This window comes from Sapajus apella, unplaced genomic scaffold (genome assembly GCF_009761245.1).
Source record: "Sapajus apella isolate SASKATOON/1434 unplaced genomic scaffold, GSC_monkey_1.0 scaffold20, whole genome shotgun sequence".
In the NCBI taxonomy this organism is placed as follows: domain Eukaryota; kingdom Metazoa; phylum Chordata; class Mammalia; order Primates; family Cebidae; genus Sapajus; species Sapajus apella.
In genome coordinates, this window is record NW_022436960.1 from 1,875,301 (window position 1) to 1,894,365 (window position 19,065).

General features: G+C 58.8%; 1 protein-coding gene and 1 long non-coding RNA gene across 2 annotated transcripts; one reads left to right on the plus strand and one right to left on the minus strand.

The window, feature by feature from the left end:
- Positions 1 to 6,017: 6,017 nt before the first annotated feature.
- On the minus strand, positions 6,018 to 8,223 carry DIO3 (iodothyronine deiodinase 3). Its single transcript, XM_032287376.1, has one exon. It carries the CDS (start codon positions 7,979 to 7,981, stop codon positions 7,067 to 7,069), a length of 915 nt encoding a protein of 304 aa, XP_032143267.1. The 5' UTR covers positions 7,982 to 8,223; the 3' UTR covers positions 6,018 to 7,066.
- Positions 8,224 to 9,011: 788 nt separating this feature from the next.
- LOC116557753 lies at positions 9,012 to 12,167 on the plus strand. Its single transcript, XR_004271678.1, has 2 exons — positions 9,012 to 9,661; positions 10,656 to 12,167. It is a non-coding gene; the product is annotated as an uncharacterized LOC116557753 (long non-coding RNA).
- The last annotated feature ends 6,898 nt before the right edge of the window (positions 12,168 to 19,065 follow it).

Below are 19,065 nucleotides of genomic sequence, written 5' to 3' on the forward strand. Positions count from 1 at the left end.
CATATTTACGAGCCAATTCCTTGCAGTAATTTGAAATCAATCAATCAATCAGTCTGCCTATCTATCTGTCATCTGTCTATCCATCCATCCATCCATCCATCCATCCATCCATCCATCCATCTATCTCTTATTAGCTCTGTTTCTCTGGATAACCCAGACTAACACAGAATTTAAAATGTTACTTTTTCTTTATTTATAATGAATTAAATTGCAAGTGAACAACATGGCGCGTTGAGGTGCCATGGGAGAAAGGGAAAGGCATTATATTTGGTACCTTTAGTGGCACCCTCCCCTGCTTTTTGAACGGGGACCCCAGGTTTTCATTTTGCACTGAGTCCGCAGTGTATGTAGCTGGCCGTGCTTAGTCCCAGGTCTTCAGATTTTCAGTCTCTGGAGAGTCTGGGGCTTGTGTCTGGCCACAGGCAACCAACCATTTCTGAGAGATGGAACTGAAGCCCTCAGGGACCATGGCTTTATTGTGCTCACCTGTCCTTTGAGCTTGGAGACCGCTCCTCCCAGGCCCTCAGATTTGCCACAGCCCACTCTTCCTCCATGAGGGTTGTTATATTTAGAAAAATAAATATAACAACAACAACAAAAAACCCAGACTGTCTTGTTGAATGTTAATTTCAGATAAACAACAAATCACTGTTTAGCACAAGCGTGTCCGAGATATTGCATGGTATATACTTATACTAAAAACATTTTGGATTGATTATCTGAAATTCAGATTTAATTGGGTGTCTTGTACTTTATTCAGCAGCCCCACCCCTGCCGTCCCCCCAATGCCTCCAAACCTTTCACTGCCACAGCACCACCCCGTCCTCCTCCCCTTTCCCCAGCCTATCCCCCATCCCCTACCCTAGGCCTAGCCCAGAGCTCACCATCTCCAGCCAAAACCTGTGTCTGCCTCATGCCCTGGCCTCCCCGCCTCCAGGCTTCCACTTACCAAGGCCACTGTTTTTGCTATTTCTCTTTTTATTTTTCTGCCATAGAGCAATACACATTCACTACAGAAAAATCACAGGCTATGGAGAAGCAACAAGAAGAAAGTAAGAAAACGCTCATAATCCCACCCACACAAAGACAACTACTGTCAATACCTTGGGTAGATTTTTCTAGAGCTGTATGTGTGTGAGTGTCTCTGCAGATACTTAAAAGAAAGCATGCACGCTCACTGCCCCAGTTCAGACCTACTGTCCTGTAAGCTGCATTTTCCTGTCACCCTAGAGTACAAAATCTCAGCGTCCTGAGTTGTTTTAGCCTCTGGAAGGGATGCTGGGGACCCGAAGTAAAACCCCCAGACACTGGGGTCAGAGGGGCCTATGGTCAAACCGCTTTCTAGTCCATTACCTTGTGTATGGTTTGCTGGGCCCGTTACAGCAATACGCCACCGATGGGTGGCTTGAACAAAAGAAATTAATTTTCTTACAATTCTGGAGGCTGGAAATCCAAGCCCAAGATGTCAGCTGGGGCGGTTTCTACTGAGGTCTGTCTTGGCTTGCAGATGGCCACCTTCTTACTATGTCCTTAGATGGCCTTTCCTTTGTGTCTGCATCCTGACCTCTTCTTACAGGGATACCAGTCATTTTTTTATTTTTTTATTTTTATATTTATTTATTTATTTATTTATTTATTTATTTTGAGACGGAGTTTCGCTCTTGTTACCCAGGCTGGAGCACAATGGCACGATCTCGGCTCACCGCAACCTCCGCCTCCTGGGTTCAGACAATTCTCCTGCCTCAGCCTCCTGAGTAGCTGGGATTACAAGCACGCGCCACCATGCCCAGCTAATTTTTTGTATTTTTAGTAGAGACGGGGTTTCACCATGTTGACCAGGATGGTCTCGTCTCTTGACCTTGTGAAGGGATACCAGTCATACTGGGTCGGGGCCCACCCTAATGACCCCGTTTTAACGTACTCATCTCTTTCCAGGCCCTATCTCCAAATAAAGCCGCGTTCTGAGGAAATGTGGGTTAGAACTTCAACATGACTTTTGGGGAACACAGGTCAGCCCATGATGCCTTGCCTGGCTCACTCCAGACATTCGGAGCCTCAATGAAATGGGGTGGGTGATCATAGTCATCTAAGAGGAGCGTCAGGATGACCAAGTCAGGCCGTCCTGATAGCACACTTGCCTGGCACCTGGGCCCTGGAGCAAGCGTTCCAGTGTGACTGCCTAGTCTTCTTGCTTCCCTGAAGGTGGATAGGTGGGGCCATGGACCTCCTGGTACCTCTTTACCCCTTTGCTCACCGGTTTGGTTAATCCCTCCGGGTAAGTTCCCAGAGGAGAGTTGCTGGGTGGAAGGTGGAGATGCCAGCCTGAGTCCTGAAAGTGCACATGTCCACTCCCCTCAGGGGTGGGTGCATGAATGTGCCCCCAGCCCCATCCTCAGGCCTCCCACGGCTCCTCCCCATCTGACTGCCTGCCCCACTTCCCTGTCTGAGGCTCCTGTCCCCAAAGGCTCAGCAGAGTTGCAGGCTGGTGCCAGTCCCAAGCTACTGGACTCTTTTCTGCCTCTCCTCCTCTTCACTGGCCTTGCCACCCTCCTGCTTTGTAGCCATGCTGGGGACTCCTTGCTTTCTGAACATGATGAATGCCTTCAGGCCTCCAGGCTTTGCACTGGCAGTGCCCTCTGCCAAGGATGCCCTTCCTGCTATCTATGCTGTCCGGGGGAGCCACTTGTGCCTTCAAGGGGCAAATAAGACCTTTTCTGTGAACTCTTTTAATGCCCCTCCTCCCTCTCCTTGCTCAACATGAAACCATCTGCTAAGCCCACACGGGACCTTGAAAAGATACAAATTGTGAGGATGATGGTGACTGCAGCAACAGTCACGGCTGTCTCCTCACCCTGCTCCCCACTGACCCCAGCATCCCTCAAGGGGCCTCAGCCATCTGGATGGTGCCAGACACAAGTCAGCCTACACGTGCAGACCTGCTCAGATTAGACGGATTAACAGGTGAGGGGCCAAGACAGGAACCGCACAAGAACAGAATACGTAATGTGTGTGTGTGGTGTCATCCAACACTATGTGACATGATCCCAATTAGTGAAAATATGTCTGAGAATGTGCTTTTTCTTATGTGAGAATATGACATATCTGATGGTAAATATGTAAAATGGAATCTGGAGAGAAACACACCCAGCAGTCAAAAGGGGCTGTCCTGGCTGAGGGAGGAATGCTGATGATCAGGTGGTGGCTTGCGAACATTTTTGATCCCTCAGGAGAAATGCATTTCAACCACCTGGCACACACACACACATATGCTCACACCTACACTCCCACATACACACATGCACACATGCACACACTCACACATTATATGTATAACTGAAGCCAAAGTTGCAGGAAACCCCAGCCACCCCAGGAGAAACGCACAAGCTATTCTTACCGTGTTTCTTCTGATTCATTCTCCCAAATGCTTGACTTGATCTGATAAGTTGATTTCATGCCCCGCTGCTGGGCCCTGATTTACAGTCTGAAAACTCCTGCTCTGAGGGAGGCTTGCATTTTCTGCTCTGGGTTCTCCTGTATTTAAAATTTAATATGGAGGATGGATTCAATTATTGTCTTTGTAAATTTTCACTTAAAGATGAAGGTAGAGAGAGGGAGCAATGGGAAATACAAAACAATAAAAGTCAAACAGACTTCCTGAAGGCGGCTCAGCAAAATGTGGTGAAACAGACCTCTTTAAAGGTGTGCATACTTCTCTTCCGAGTTGCTTCACTTTAAGACACGTCACTAGCTGGGGTAATGGGATACAGAGCTGCGCCTGCAGGCTGCTCACCCCCCTAACATCGGGGATGCCCGCCCATGGACCCCTGCTGGTCATCCATTAGAGTGCGGTAGGCGGCCATTCAAGCTTATTTGTGGACACAGAAAGAAGGGTGCAGGAAAGAGGGGGTGCCCTGGGAGTAACAAGTTACTGGCAGGCTACAAAAGGCTAACACCACCCTGACCTTGTTTCCAAAATACGTATTTGCAAGTGTGAGGGAGAGGGACAGAGAGGGACAAGGGCGCACTCACGGGGAGTTACGTTGCGTTGTTGCTTTTAGTTCTGTTATATCGCCAATGAGTGTGCATTGCTTTCACAGGGGACATTTTCAAGGAAAAGAGAGAAAAAAGAAGAAAGGAAAGGAAGAAACAGAAAAAGAGGGGAAGGTAAGAGAGAAAGAAACTGAAAGAGGAAGGGGAAGAAGGGAGGAAGGGAAGGAAGAAGAGAGAAATAAAAAAAGTGGGGGGTGCTCGGAGTTCCCCGAGCGGCGACCGGGAGCGGGTGCGGACCGCGTGCGGAGTGTCTGGCGCTGCAGGTCCCCGCGCTGAGGCGCGAAAGCGCGCTCCGGAGTTTCGATCTGGGAAGCTCCAGGAGGCCCAGGGGGTGCAGGCTTTCTGGCTAGGGGAGGAGGTCGCTTGGCGCGTCCAAGGACACCCCTAAGCTACTGGTGGGGATGCAGAGCGGCTGGAGGGCGCTCTGCTGGGCCGGGAGGCTGCCGCTGTCCCGGGCCGCCCTCCGCGCCACTAAGACCCGGTCCGGGGGAAGGCTCTCCGCGTCCCGGCCGCGATCTCCCTTTCTTCCCGGCGGTTTCGGGATGAGAAGAAGCGTGCGCGGAGGTAGGGTAGGGGGTGGTGGTAGTGGGGAGGAGAAGCAAAAATCTCGTCGGTGCCAAATTTTTCTTTATTTTCCAATAGAGATACTTTTAAAGGAAAAACAAATCCCCTAATTTAGGATGTCCGTTCCAAAAAGTTTTTACAGAGGAGCAGCGTAGGGGCTGGGGGCAGAACTGGGGACGGCATTGGCTGAACGGGCGCGTCTCTTCCATCCCGCCTGCTGCGCCCAGCCGCGCCCCTACCCGACCCTGCCAAGTGCACCTGCGCTCACATCCAAGCGCAAACCGACACTACCCACCCCCACCCCCGGCGACCCGGACAGTCCTGGGTTCCCCGGGCGTTGTCGCGGCGCGCCAGGGAAGTTCACCTGCCGGGTCCCCTCACCTGGGTCCACGCACTCCAGCCTGAGCGCCGTTCACTGTATCCACCACCTCTCACTTTCTGTTCAAGGCTTTGCTGGCAAACGGGGCTGCGGGCCAAGCTAGCCCCGAGCCCCCGGCGTCGCCCTCCCTCCGGGCGTAGCAGGCGAGAGAGTGAGGGCGGGGATTTCGCGGGAGCCCTGGCCTTGACTGCAGGCGGGGACCTGTGTCTAACGCCCCGAACCCCCGCCCCCACCCTGTAATTCACCATTCTCCTCTCTGTGGTTTCTCTCGGTTCACCCCAGTAATCCCCCACCTCGGCTTCCCAGCCGGGAGTGGCTGGTGGGGTTTGACTGGAGCTTGGAGAAGCGGGGGGCGGGGGGAAGCGGGGGGGAGGAGGAAGGGGGCCTTGGCAGGGGGCGCACCCAGCAGCGCGCTGGCCCCGCTGTAGGAGCCGCAGCTGAAGTGAGGGTGCCACTCCGCCACTACGCGCCTCCCGCGGACTCCAGGAGCCTGGAGGGGCTGGGGAAGAGGCTAGGTTGCAGGTGCGGGAAAGGGGTCAGGGAGGAGTCAGTGCGCAGTGCTGCCTGCAATGGTCTGGAGAGGTGCTTTACCAGGTTCAAAGCCCCTCTCGCCCTCCACCTCCCACCACCGTCTCCACACACCGCCCGATGCTCAGTTGCTCAGTTAAGTTAGACGGGCGGCTGCAGGGGCAGCTGCATCTGTTCGTGAGTGCGCGCGCGGGAGCAAGAGAGGATCCCCGTGTCCCTCCCGCTGCTTTCCAGGACCCCGCGGCGCTCCGCTACCTTGCTCTTCTCCCGCCCCCAAAGTCCCCGTCCAGGTGGGTGCGCGCGCTTGTGGGAGCTCCCTGGGCATCGCGGCAGACCCTCTTCCTTCTCCATCCTCCTCCAGTGCCCCTGCCAGCCCAGGGTCCTTCCCGCCCAGCTTCCCAAGGCCACTTTGGGGACTCGAGGGAGGGATGTGTGTTTAATTCTTGCTGCTATTCAAAGGGAAAAGAAAATAAAGGACCAAAGGCAACCAGAAAGTCGTTTACTTCAAGGCTTTATTATTGGAGATTGAAAGAAGTTTATATACAGGAACTGTTTCCAGCAAAACACTCACCAAATGGCCTTCGAATCAGGGGCCCTCCACCTCTCAGCCCCACAATCAGCAGCTCTGCCTAGGATGCCCCTCACTTGGGGACCAAAGGCTCTCCCCCCACCTCTCTTTCCCCGGACTCCATCACCCCAACCCCATTCCCCAGGAGTCTCAGCCCTTTCTCTCTCCCTGGGGCGCTGCGAACCTCGCCAATGCCTCTCAAGCAATCTTCCTCTGGTCCCAAAGCAGACAACCAAACCTCCCCCCACCCATTTAAGGTGGTTTCCCCACGGAAACCCAGAGCACTCTCCCCCTCAAGGTTCAGGCGCTACTTTGAGGCCCCTGCAATTCAGAACTAGCTCGTGGTCAAGACCAGTTAGAGACAGTTCATCATCAGCAGTGGGGCCCCTGTGCACCCAAAACAAGTGGGGGAAACTGCCCTGCCCACCCCTCCCCATCCCCGACATCCCTTCCCCTACCAGAGATAGGAAATAACACAAAAGCAACAGGGAACCCCTCTCCACGCGCGACAGGTGGGTGCCAGGCAACTAGCTCAGCTGAGCCGAAAGCCTCCTGGAACCCAGCTGCGCTCAGGGCCTCAGAGCGCGCGGGCGTGGCCAAGGTCTTCTCTGCGCTGCGGGAAGCACTGGGTCAAAGCACTTGGTTGAGGGCACGCTGGGGAGCGGGTGTAAGAAAGTGCTGTTGTAAAGGCAAATCCTCTAGAGGCACACGGACAAGGGAAAGCCGTATCCCGCGCTCAGAAGAGGATTTCCAGTAAGCCAGGCAGGTGTGAATGAGACAGTTCAAAAGCAGAGTCTCAGGGAGGTAGGGGAGACTGTTTACGTGGCTGAGGGCGCAGACTCAGTCTGGAATGGCGGCTCAGCACATCTGTGTCAATGGGGCCTCGCCAAGCGTGACTTGGTTTGAGGCGCTTGCACGTGGGCTTCGAAGGCTCGAAGGCGCAGCCCAGCAAGTTCAGTCAACTGTGCGTTGGATGTTTACACCCTCCGGGGCCGAGCACCATGCAGCTGCTCATCATAGCGCTCCAACCAAGTGCGCAGCTCAGAGACCTGGTAGCCATCGGGGCCCCGGCCTCCCTGGTACATAATGGTGCCACTCTGGATGACATAGAGACGCTCGAAGTAGGCGCCATAAGCCGAGCTGCTGGAGTTGGCCATGGTGTCAAGGACCAGAGCGCAGCCGGGTGCACCTTGCTGCAGTACCATCGCTGCGCTGACCCGGTCCTCCAGGCTCCGGTGCTGCGGGATGATGTAGGGGGAGTCCGTGGTGACCCAGCCATCGGAGGGGTGTGCTTCCTCGATGTAGATGATGAGGAAGTCGACGTCGCGCTGGTACTTGGTGACCAGGCGCTGGAAGGCGCTCATACGCGCCATGAACGGTGGTCAGGTGCAGCTGCCGAAATTGAGAACCAGCGGGCGGTTCCCTTGCGCGTAGTCGAGGATGCGCTGGCTCTGGAAGCCGTCGGGCAGAACCACCTCGGAGTTGGGCGCCGGACCGCCCTCATGCGCCTGCTTGAAGAAATCCAACTTCTGGCCATGCCACACTGCCTTGAGCGACGCCAGGGTGCAGAGGCGGTTGTCGTCGGATACGCAGATGGGCGGGTCGTCGGGGGGCACCTCCTCGCCTTCACTATTGAGCTCCACATCGGGCTCGGGCTGCCCCCGGCGGCGGCGGCCCAGGAAATGCTTGCGGATACACAAGAAATCGAGGAGCCAGAGCATGAAGGCCGTGCCGAGGAAGCGCGGGAAGAGCACGAGGCACGAGGCGGTCTGGGCGCAGAGCCTCAAGGAGTGAAGCAGCAGGGAGCGGAGCATGGTGGCTGCAGGCCCCGAAGCCCCCTGGGACCCCTCGCCCTCTCCGACCACCAACCGCGACGCGGCCTGGCGAGGCATCTGGGCTTCAGCGGTGCAGGGAGTTCAATTTATAGCGGAGGCTTCAATTGGCGGGAGACTCCACCTCCGGCCCGGCCCGCCCCCTTGCAACTTGAGCCCGGAGGGATCACCCAGCTGCGCGGCCAATGCCCTAGAAATCCTGGGCCAAGGGCGGGCGCAGGCGGGCGGAGGGCGGAGCGGCCGGGCCCGGGCCCCGCAGCCAGCTCTCAGGGGCGGGGTACTCTGGTCGCCGCAGCCGCCAGGGACCAGGAGCCCGACCAGGGACCTGAGCGTCCGCTGGGGAGGTCCTCCAGCTGGCGCGAGCGCTGCGCACCGCCCTAGTCCCCGCCGCCTGGCTCCGGCCCGCGCCCCTCTCGCCGCGCACCTGAGCCGAGCTCCCCGGCGGCCGCCGAGCCGCGCCGGAGCTCCGGTTCGCTTCCCGCGCGCCGCCGCCAACGCCGCCCACGCCGCTGCCGCTCGTGCGGGGCCGCTGCCCAGGTGCCGCGGGAGGCCGGGTCCGCGGCCGCCGCTTCAGTGGCCCAGGCTCCCGCCCCGCCAAGGACGCCGGCCCGCGAGGAGGCAACTTTGCGTTCCCGCCGCCTTCCCGGCTCGCCCGCGGGCGCCGCTCGCCTGCCGGAGCCCGCCCGCCTGCCCGCCTTCCGCGCGCGCTCACACTCGCGCCTCGCACACGGCCGCCCCCCGCACCGCCCCGCCACGCACACAGCGCTCCGCGCCCCCCGCGGCTGCCCGAGGCTTCTGCGCGCCGCCCTAGCCCGCGCCGCCCTGGCCGCGCCCGCCCCGTCCCATCTCGTTCCAGCGGGGCGCCGCGGTTCCCAGGTCAGTGGCCGCCCGGGCCCGGCTGAGAGGTGCGGAGGGCAGAGCCCGCGGGCGGGTTAGCGCGCGGCGCCGGCGACCGGAGGGCTGGGGAAGCGGCGCCGGCCCTGCGTCCCCAGCCGACCCGGGCGCGGGGCGCCACGGGCGTGGGGCGCGGGGCAGCGGGCGCGGGGCGGCGCCGGCCCCGGGCGGCTCTCCCACTAGGGGTAGCTGTTGCCTGAACGCCGGAGCGCTCCCCTCTCGCCGCTTGCCTCGCCCAGCACAGCCCCGGCCGCCGGGCGCACCCGTCCCGTTCGTCCCCGGACGTTGTTCTGTACCCCGGGAACGTCGAGACTGGAGCGCCCGAACTGAGCCACCTTCGTGGACCCCGAGCGCTGCGGCGCGACTCACCGCGGAGGCGCCCGGACGCGTCAAGTGCGTACTTTCAACCGTAAATGTGTGCTGAGCGTTTAGGGGTGCGGGGCAACTCCCTAACTCGAGGGGCCCTGGCCAGCCCTGCGGCCGCGTCCGAGACCTTCTGATCCCTCGCTGCAGCGCGCGGCGCGGGGTTGGCGACTTTGGCTCAGGGGCGATGGGGCGGGGAGGTGCCTTGACCTAGGGTCCCAGTGGCCGGGAGCAAGTCTCGTTTCGCCTTGGACCGCTGTGTCCCCCAGGGCAGGGCCTGAACCAGGTCGCGAGAGTCTGTACCCCATCTGGGGAGCTGAACTGCCCGGGACACTCTCGCAGTTGCGGGGACTTGTCTGGAGCGGCGGGGCCGGAGCCCAAGTCCGAAGCCGCCGCCACCAGCGTCCCGTGCGCCTGCGGCCCCGGGGACCAACCGCCGAACTACTTCTCAGGACGGAGACAGCGCTCACCGCCCGGGCCGAGGTAGGAGCTGGCTGGGCTCGATAGGGCGCGGGCGAATCGCTTTCGGCAGCGAAGGAACGTGTCGGGAAAAGCCAAGCGCAGGACCAGGGCCCCAGCGGGCGCGCATAGACGCCTGCCTTGGCCGGAGGTCCGCCCTCTGGTTTTCGTGGCTTTGGCAGGGCCCTCTGTCCCGCGAGTTCCCCGCTGGACCTGTGACTCCAGGCTTCGGCAGGTCAAGCGCCCGGGTGTGTCTGGAGGATTGGCGGCGGGGTGGCATGAGAAAGTGGCCCCTCTTCTCCTTCTCCGTGTTAGGCGGTTTCTCTGCTCTCTGGGGCAGGGGCGCACACCCCAGGAACTCACCACCTAGAGGGAAGCCAGCCTGGTCTGTCCCTCTTGCCTCACTGCTCCCCGAGCTGCCCTTCACCACTCTGGATAGAGGTCTTTCTGGCCAGGGAATTCTCCTTGGAACCGCCCCCCGCCCCCACCGCGTCTGCTCCCCTCCATTAGGGCACCTCTGAGTTGGTCGGTCATCCCCTTTCCTGGCCTCTTTTTGCGGGGAGAGAGGAGAGTAGAGAGAGCAGGCTCCTACGGGGCAGGTCTCTGAGAGGAGGTTTTGGGGGGACTTCTGAGCTTGCCCCTCCTGGGCAGAGGCAAGGGGTGTTGAGGGTTCCAACCTTTACCGCACAGCCTCTCGAGCTCTGATTCCTGATTTCTGGGAGGGTCTGTCTAGGGCTTGTGGCCTGTCCCTACCCACACAGCATTTGGTGCAGGCACATGGGATGGTTCCCCAAGCTCCCTACCCACAGTTAGTTTCAGAAAATGCGTAAGCCACCTTGGGGCTGGGAGAGCCTTTTTGTGCTGCCTGAGATATGGTGGCACGTGCATGCATGTGTGTGCGCGTGTGCGTGTGTGTGCGAGTGCGTGCACGCGCAAGTGTGTGTGTCCGTGAATGTGCCTTGTGTTGAAAGTATGGTCTGGGTGGTGGTAAGATTGGCCTCTCTTGTCCCCTCTGCAGGCCCAGCCGAATAGGAAGCATCTGATCCACACTCTAGCCCCAGGGATGTTCAGGGAAGCAGCCCTTCCTTAGGGCTGTCAGCTGCCTTGGGGACCTGTTGCTGTGTCATGGGCCCACAGACTGCACTCCGTTCCTCAGGATTCCAGAATACTGGACAAAGCTCGAAGGCCAGTTTGACTCCTGCAGCCTCTCATGCAGGTGAGGACAGACCCAAGGTCCCGGCGATACTGGCTACTGGAACACAGAACCTGGATTAGTGACCCCCACTCCACTGCTCTCCCTCTTCTAGACCCTCTCTCCTTCAGGGCAACCCCTGTCTCCTTCCCATCTCTCTCCAGGGCTGCACCCTTGGCTCACCTTAGACCTGGCTTTTCCTACCTGTTGCCCCTACCGTCTTGTCCCGTCCCAGTGGTCAGGAGGGAGAGTACCGGCCAAAGGCCCAGCTCTACCTATGACTTAGAGGAGCACCAGGCATCACCCAGAGGTCCTGGTCCCCAGGATCCTGGCAGGCCCTACTGTGGGGGAAGCAGAGTTAGAACTGGGGCTGCTTCTCCTGCCCCGCAGCCTGGCTGGGCCTCCGGCGCCTCCCTTTCTGCCTGCCCTCTTACAACTCCAGCAGGGGGCGGGCAGGGGAAAGAAAAGGAGGGACAAGCTGGATGGGGTCCATCTGGTGTCCAGGAGCAACTTGGAGAGAGGCGGGGAGGAGACTGGCGGCAGGGCCCTGGCAGATCAGGAGAGGGCTGGCCTTTGGATGGCCTTCTGATCCCAAGCCCATCCTCCTGGGGCAGTCTGCCCTTGAAAGGGAGGGGCTTGGTGGACCCTGGCACGGACGCCTCCCCTCACTGCTGCAGTGTGGGGCATGGTAGGCGGGTTTGCAGTGGGCACAGCCTCTCTCCAGAGCAGCTCCCAGGACCCAGAGAGGCTGTCGCAGAGACTCCCCTCTGGGGTAGGGTGGGTCCTAATGGCCCTTGGTTCCCCTGCGGGAGGACCTCCTGAGGCTTCAGGCAAGAGCTGGTCCATGCCTGGAGGATGGTGCTGGCGATCGGCAGGTGTGTGCGCCTCGGCGGCCCTGCTGCCTGGTGCTCAGCCCTGCTTCAACACTCACCCTTTGTCTCCCGTCCCCATCCACCGGCCTCTTGAAGCACAGAGAGCCTCTGGGGAGTTTCCTTTCTCTGGGCTTCTGCTAATGCTATCACCTACTCCCCTCTTCCACCTGGAGACCCCCATTTCTCCTCCTCCTCTGCTGCCCTCACCTCCGCCTGGGCCCTCCCAGCTCCCGGGAGACAGGAGATGGCTGAACTCCACTCCCCGCTCGCTCGTCATCCTCTTCAGCGGTCCTCCTGGAGCCGTCCTCGGGGCCGCAGCCTCCACAGCCCCGGGGCTCACCCCCGGCTTCATGTCTGCCGCTGACTCCAGACCTGCCCCTCCCAGGCTAGCCCAGATGAGATCCTGTGCAGTGACTATCCCAAACCAGCGCGGGGCAGGGACCCAATAAACCTCTGTGAACCGAGTCAATGAGTGTGGTGTGGACTTACTGAAAACCTGTTTTGGGAGAAATGCAGGGATTTCACTCTGTCCTTTTGCACACCTGCAGCAGTGAGCTGGAGGCATGTCAGCAGCCAGGGCTGAGCGTAGCTGGTCAGGACCTGCCACTGTGAGCAGACACTTCTTGGGAAGTCCGCTGGGGCATGGTGTCTAGTGAATGCACCCGTGACCTGGTCACTGGCCCAATCTGTTTTCCTTTCTGGGCTAAACAGGTCCTCCCACGGGTACCTGGGCCCTCCCATGGAGGTGTTTACACTTCTCATTTGTTTAAAGAATGAATCCTATCCACACACTTGGCTAGGCTGAGCAAGGGGACACCAGGCAGGGGGTGGGAGGTGGCTGAGGGACCGCAGCTGTGGTCTGAGAGGTGTTCCCAACATGGCAGATCTCCATCCCTCTGGGAGCTCGAGGCAGGCATGGGGAGGTGCCGGGACTCTGGGGTGACTGGGCAGGCTGGGATCCTGGCCAGGACAGCTTGTCAGGGCCCCAGGGCCTGGATCAAGCAGGGGTGTTTGGCAGCATTTTGGGGTTGGAGAAGGTCTGGGGCTCCGGCCAAGGCGAGGAGAAGGCCTACGAGGCAGTGCCCTGGCTACTTTCTGTGCGACCCTGGGCATCTCTGGTCTCAGGTCTCATCTGCATCAGGAGTGGGTCGGGTGGCGACTTTCAGTGCCTTCTCCATTCGGTCATTCTACATGCCAGAAGGTTCTAAGAAGCTCTAGTAGACCCTGAGCTGTCCCTGCCTGCTGCTCTGTGGCTGCTGAGAGCCCCACTTGAGGATGAAGCTGCCCCAGTGCTGGTCCTACCTGGCCTCATGCTCTGCCACTTCCACCCAATACCGCCTTTGCCTGCCTGCTTCCTGCCGCAGCTCAGGGCCCTCCAGCTGGGCCTGGGCTCTAACTTGTTCCTGGCATGAGTGCAGCTGTGCTCCCTGGTGCTCAGCCAGACCCCAGCGCAGAGGACGATGTCTTGCCAGAAGTTGGCTGTGGGTGCCTGGGTCCTGCCTGGAGCTGGGCGGGGTGCTTGGATGCTGGGCCACTTGTGCCATCACAGACCCTGCTCTGAGCTGGCCCTGTGGCTGTGTGGGGGTCCACCTTGGGGGTCAGCCCCTCCTTTCCACCTATGATTCTCTCTGGAGAAAGGTGGGACCCAACTGACCTGCAGATAGGCCTCCCAGGCCCATGTGCTTCTCTGAGCCTCAATTTCTTCACTGCAAAGGTGGCCCTCATGTCTGAATGTGTTGTGTTCACCATGACGTGCGGTGCAAGTGTAAAGTCTGTATGTGTGCATGTGTGAGAGAGTGTGTGTGTGTGTCTATTTACTTCAACCCAGCCTTGTTCCAGAGTGGATTTCACGATGCCTCTAGGAAGCTTTGGAATGCCAGAAGATACCACAAGTGAGAAGAAAACATAAAACAAGAGGAAGGACATGCTTCCCGTCTGGGGACGAAGCACAGCCGCAGCGTTCTCGGCGTGGGCTGTGGAGCAGCCGCAGGTTTTGCCCTGATTACCCTCGTGGTAAAGCCTGATTGGCTGTGGTTCCCAGTGTCCAAAAGATAAACACACACATGCCTGTGCGCGGCCACGCCCATCAGAAACCCAGCCCCTCTGCTTGGGAGGCACCTGGGGCTCAGGCTGAAGCCTGAAGCTTGGGCTCTTCAGAGTATAGACATCCCAGGGCTGTGTGAAGTCAGTGAGAGAGCTTGGAGAGGAGAGGGAGCCTTGACTGCTGTCGCCAGTGGCTTGGAGCTGCCTGCGCAGAGGTGACGGCGCTGTGCGTGGTGGTGTGTTCACCAATGACGCCGCACTGCAGGCCCAGGGCCGTGTCGTGGTGACGGGCGTCCTCCTGAGCTGTTTGACCTTTAGGGAGGCCCCTTTCACTTAAGCACTGGTCCTGGAGGGGCTCTGCGCACACAAGGAGTCAGGCACATTTTTGCCCTTGAAGAGCCCCTCCCCGCCCCCGCCCCCCCCCCCCCCCCCCCCCCCGCATGGCAGGCCCAGGAGCAGCGCTGGGTGGGGCGGGGTGGGGCGGGGTGGGACGGGTGTGCTCCAGGAGGTAGCAGGGACAGCTGGCAAGTGGGGCCGAATTGGGAGGCGTCTCAGGAGGTGGCCGTGGGCAGAGGGACAGCCTGCCAGCTCTTTGCCACTCTCCCCTTTGAAGCCCGGTTCCTGGGAACAGATCTTCGGTAGCTGCCCCTGCCTGGGTAGGAAACCTGGGCTCTTTTCTCACAGAGGCACAAGAGTCATTGGCAGGATCTTCTGAGCAGGTGGGGGAGAGCGAAGGACAAGAGGAGGCTGTGCCCGTGCGGCTGTGTGTCCCAGCACGCGGACTGCTTCACGCCCATGCCACCATGTACCCACTGAGTGACTCTGGGCAAGTTACCTGAACTCTGCGCCTCCATCTTGTCTTCTGTAAAACGGTGGCACATCTGAGCCCCCCTCCCAGGAAGGGTGTTGTGAGGACAGGTGGGGACGTCTGCACAGCCCCCAGAATAGTGCCCAGGGCACTGGAGTGCACTGCAGGAAAATCGTGACGGCTGGCACTGAGCCCCGAACATAAACCAGCACCATGAGCCAGTGCTATGACTCCTGCTTTTGGGCACTTCACAAGCTATGTCCAGGGGCCTAAATCACAGGGCTTGCCCCTCATCAGAAGCCCAGCTCTGTGACACCACTTGGTCCCAAGCACGTTCCTATCCCCCCATTCACGTGTTTTGTTAGCACCCTTTAGGGTTGCACATGGCAGAAACTTAATCCACACCAACTTCAGCCAAGAAACGATGTACTGGCTCCATCAGTGAAAAGTCCAGGAGGAGTCATGTCTTCAGGCATGGCTGCATCCAGCACTCAACAGGCGCAGCCAACGCCTAGCCTCACGGGCTGTCAGCACTTCATTCTGCTGCATCCACACCACTGTAGGTGGATTTCTCCGCACATGGGCGAGATGGCCCCAAGAGCCCTGGCTCATGGAGTCCTTGCAGCACACGCCCTGGCCACCCCCAGATGAGAAAGCATCATTCCCACGACAGAAATCTGGTGGAAACGGGAGGGAGGGGTTGGCTGTCTTTGGTTGGATCTGGGTCTTGTGCCCATCTCTGAAAGAGATAGGTCCCCACTCACAGAAACCGAGCATGTCCTGGATTGGATGGGGAAGGGTTGATGCTGGCAGACACATGCACATTCACTGCGCTCACTGCGAGGACAGTGACAACAGTAGAAGCTGCTGTTTCTTGAGAAGTTGTGATGTGTGCCAGAAAATTCTACCTTCTAAGGATACAGAGAGGCTTTTATCATCCCCATTTTACAGATGACAAAATTAAGGCTCAGGGAGGTGAAGTGATTTGTCCAAGGACACATAGCTAAGCTCTGACCCCATAGCTGACTCACAGGTTAGTGAGAGGTGCTTTGCCATGCCTCTGTGAGAAAAGAGCCCACAGTTTCCTACCCAGTGTAGTGTGGGGGCAGAAGGAGCCTGTCTGGTGACGGGGGGGAGGTGGAGAGGCGGGTGATGGGGAGGCCAGGAGGAGGGGACCCCAGGACCTGGCCTCTGGCTTGCACGATGGTGAGGGAACCCTGGAGAAGAGGGGATTTATGGGGGAGGCTACTGAGGTTTTTGGGCACCTGTGTTAAGTTGGAGGTGTCCATAATCCTCAGGAGATGTTCGGGATTTGGGGGCCAGAGGTGTGAGCCTCAACACCCTGGGAATCATGGCTGTTTGCTTGCTTTGGGAATTTCATAGTGGGTGGGGGGGAAGGCAGCTGCTGACAGGAAGCACCTCCCCCTTGGTGGAGAAGGCAGCCAAAACCTGCATGGCCTGTGACAGTGTCCACAACCAGGGCCGCAGGTTCAAGGCCCTCGTAGTTGGCAGACATAGAGCCTGATGTTCTCTGGCAGCTGTCTCAGTGCAAACACTTTGAGAATGGCATTTCCAAGGCCCTTGGGCTGTGCCAGGGCACCAACGCCAGTCGGCCGGGGCCATTTCCTGAGGACCATGCCTTTCTATCTGAGGGATGCCTGGAATCTCACAGACTGGGTTCACATCCCGATTCTGCCTCCTAGAGGCTGTGTGGCTCTGGGCGTGTCTGGAACCTCTCTGGGCCGCAGTTTGCTCAGGAGTCATGGTAACCTTTCCTTGTGGGTTTATGGGGAGCTTGGGAGATGGAAGGTGGGGTGGCACACAGGGCTCAAACTGTATCACTTAGTTGACTGCTCTTCCTCTGCAGGAGTCTGATGGATCTGATGGAAACATGGCAGGCGAAATGCACCTGGCCCCATTGTCAGGGGCCGTGAACCGTGAGCGCAGTGGCGGTGTCCCCAGTGTCAGGGGCCATGAACCGTGAGCACAGTGTCGGTGTTCCCAGTGTCGGGGCCGTGAGCACAGTGGTGGTGTCCCCAGTGTTAAGGGTGTGAACGCAGTGGTGGTGTCCCCAGTGTCAGGGGCCGTGAGCACAGTGGCAGTGTCCCCAGTGTCAGGGGCCGTGAGCGCAGTGGCGGTGTCCCCAGTGTCAGGGGCCGTGAGCGCAGTTGGCGATGTCCCCAGTGTCAGGGGCCGTGAATGCAGTGGCAGCGGTAGCTCTGGTACGAGTGGAGTAGGATGGTCCTTCTTGGCTACTGCAGGTCCTTCCACCAAGGGTGGCCTTCCTGCCCCTCATTGTCCAGCTGCAGATGCTGATCTCAGCCCTCAGGGCCCGGCACAGCCTCCCCTTCCTCCTCAAATTCCCAAATACACCCACCCCTCCCCACCTCAGCCCTCCTTGCCAGACTGTGGTTCCTGGATGGCAGGGTGGAGGCGGACTCACCTGTGGCTGCCAGGCCAGCACGTCATGGGGGCAGGTCCCAAGAGGCCTCTGAAGTTGGATCAACTTCCAGGGTGACCTCGAACAAGCCCTTAGCCCCCTGAGCCTCCATGGCATGGGGGGTTGTGCTGGCTTGCCTCAGAGCAGGTGGCGTCACTTGGCGAGTTGAGGGCTCTCTCCGTCGTCTTTGTCACTGTCATGCCGGGTAACAAATAAACACCAAACCACAAGTACTCGTTTCTCAGGTACCATGGAGTTTAGTGGGTCCAGGTCAGTCCGGGCCAGCTCTCTGGCTAGGCTGGCTGGGATGATGGCTGCTCTGCTCTGATCCTCTGCTGACTCACCCAGGCCCGATGTGGCCGCAGTGGCAGACGCAGACAAAGAAAGCAGCCCCATGCAGAGCTGCAGGCTTGTGCTGCATCTGCTCAGCCTTAGGCATGGGCTCACGGCAGCCATCGGTGAGCACTCATATGGGTGCCGAGGGCCCTGGGAGGCTGCTCAGCCAAGGGTCTGGGTCTGGGAGACGTGAAGACTAGGGCTGTCTGCAATCGGCCGCAGGGAGGGAGCCAGGGCTTTACCCCGGGACTTCTGATGATGGTCATGTGCTCCTCACCCACCATCTGGGTGCTCGAGCTGGACCACACCTAGGCCTGGCCTGTGGGAAAGACAGAACCTTGCCGTATCACTTACCACAGCCACGCACAAGGCTGCTGGGCTCCATAGCTGGAGGAAGGCAGCTTCAGGGACAGGGTGGGAGGCTAGAGGCCTCTTGTGAGCAGAAGGGCGAAGGGCACAGATGCATGGGAGAAACCAGGGAACAGCCCCCGTCCCACTTGACCACAGTCCTGCCAGGAGGCTTTGGTGCTGTGCTGTCCCCTGGGCCTCTGTGGCCTCACGTCTACCATAGAGCCTGGACTTGGGATTTGTAAAGGTACAGCCCACCCAGGACTATGGTTCAGAGACCGAGAGTAAGGGTGAGTGAGCCACGGAGAGAAAGGGGCAGGCGTAGTCTCTGCCTCTGATATTTGGCGCTTCCTCTTCTGCAAGTCCCTGTCAGTGGAGGTGGGGATGGCGTGGGCAGGGCTGAGGGCTGGGAGATGATGGTATGTGATGCGAACCCTTCTCTGTGATTCTCATGGCCTCACCCTGGGAGCTTGTCTGTGGGGTAATTCCTTGGGCAGAAGGGTTGGGGTGGGAGTGGGGGGTCCCTTTGGAGCAGGGGTCTGTAGCCCTGTCTCCCTTCCCTTCCTGGGGGTGGCTGTTCTGGGAGGGCGGGCAGGTGGTTTTATCTGGGACAGGAGCCTGTTGGGGTTAAGCAGTTCAAGATGCCGGAGACAGAGTTCCCGGGATGACTGTGGAAAATCCATCCCGGCTGCTTTTCAGGAGCACAGTGACGGCTGCGCTGACTACTCTTCCTGGCAGACAGAGGTAGCAGGGGTGTTTTCATACTTTAGTGAAGTCCCTACTGTGTGCCAGATATTAAGCTTGGTGTGTCTTCATGTGTTAATCCTGCAGTAGGGATCTCTGTGCCCTTTGCAGAGCCATGGAATGAAGGCTCCCTGAGGAGAGCATGTGTCTGAAGTCCAACCAAGAGGTACAGAGGTAGAATGTCATGTCTACTCACTCACGTGCCAGGCCATTCATCCACCCATCCTCTTATCCACCCACCCACTATTTCAGCCATCTGCCTATTCACCCACACACCCACTAGTCCGTCCATCCGTCCATCCATCCATCCATCCATCCATCCATCCATCTTTGCACCTACCCTCTGGTCCATCCATCCATCCAACCATCTTTGCATTCACCCTCTGGTCCATCCATCCATCCATTCATCCATCTTTGCATTCACCCACTGGTCCGTCCATCCATCCATCCATCCATCCATCCATCCATCCATCCATCCATCTTTGCGTCCACCCTCTGGTCCATCCATCCATTCATCCATCCATCCATCTTTGCATCCACCCTCTGGTCCATCCATCCATCCATTTGGCACTTGCAGCACCTGCAAGACTTTCACTTTTCTGATGACCCAGACCAGGCCCTATTCTGGGGGTTCTTGGTCTGAGA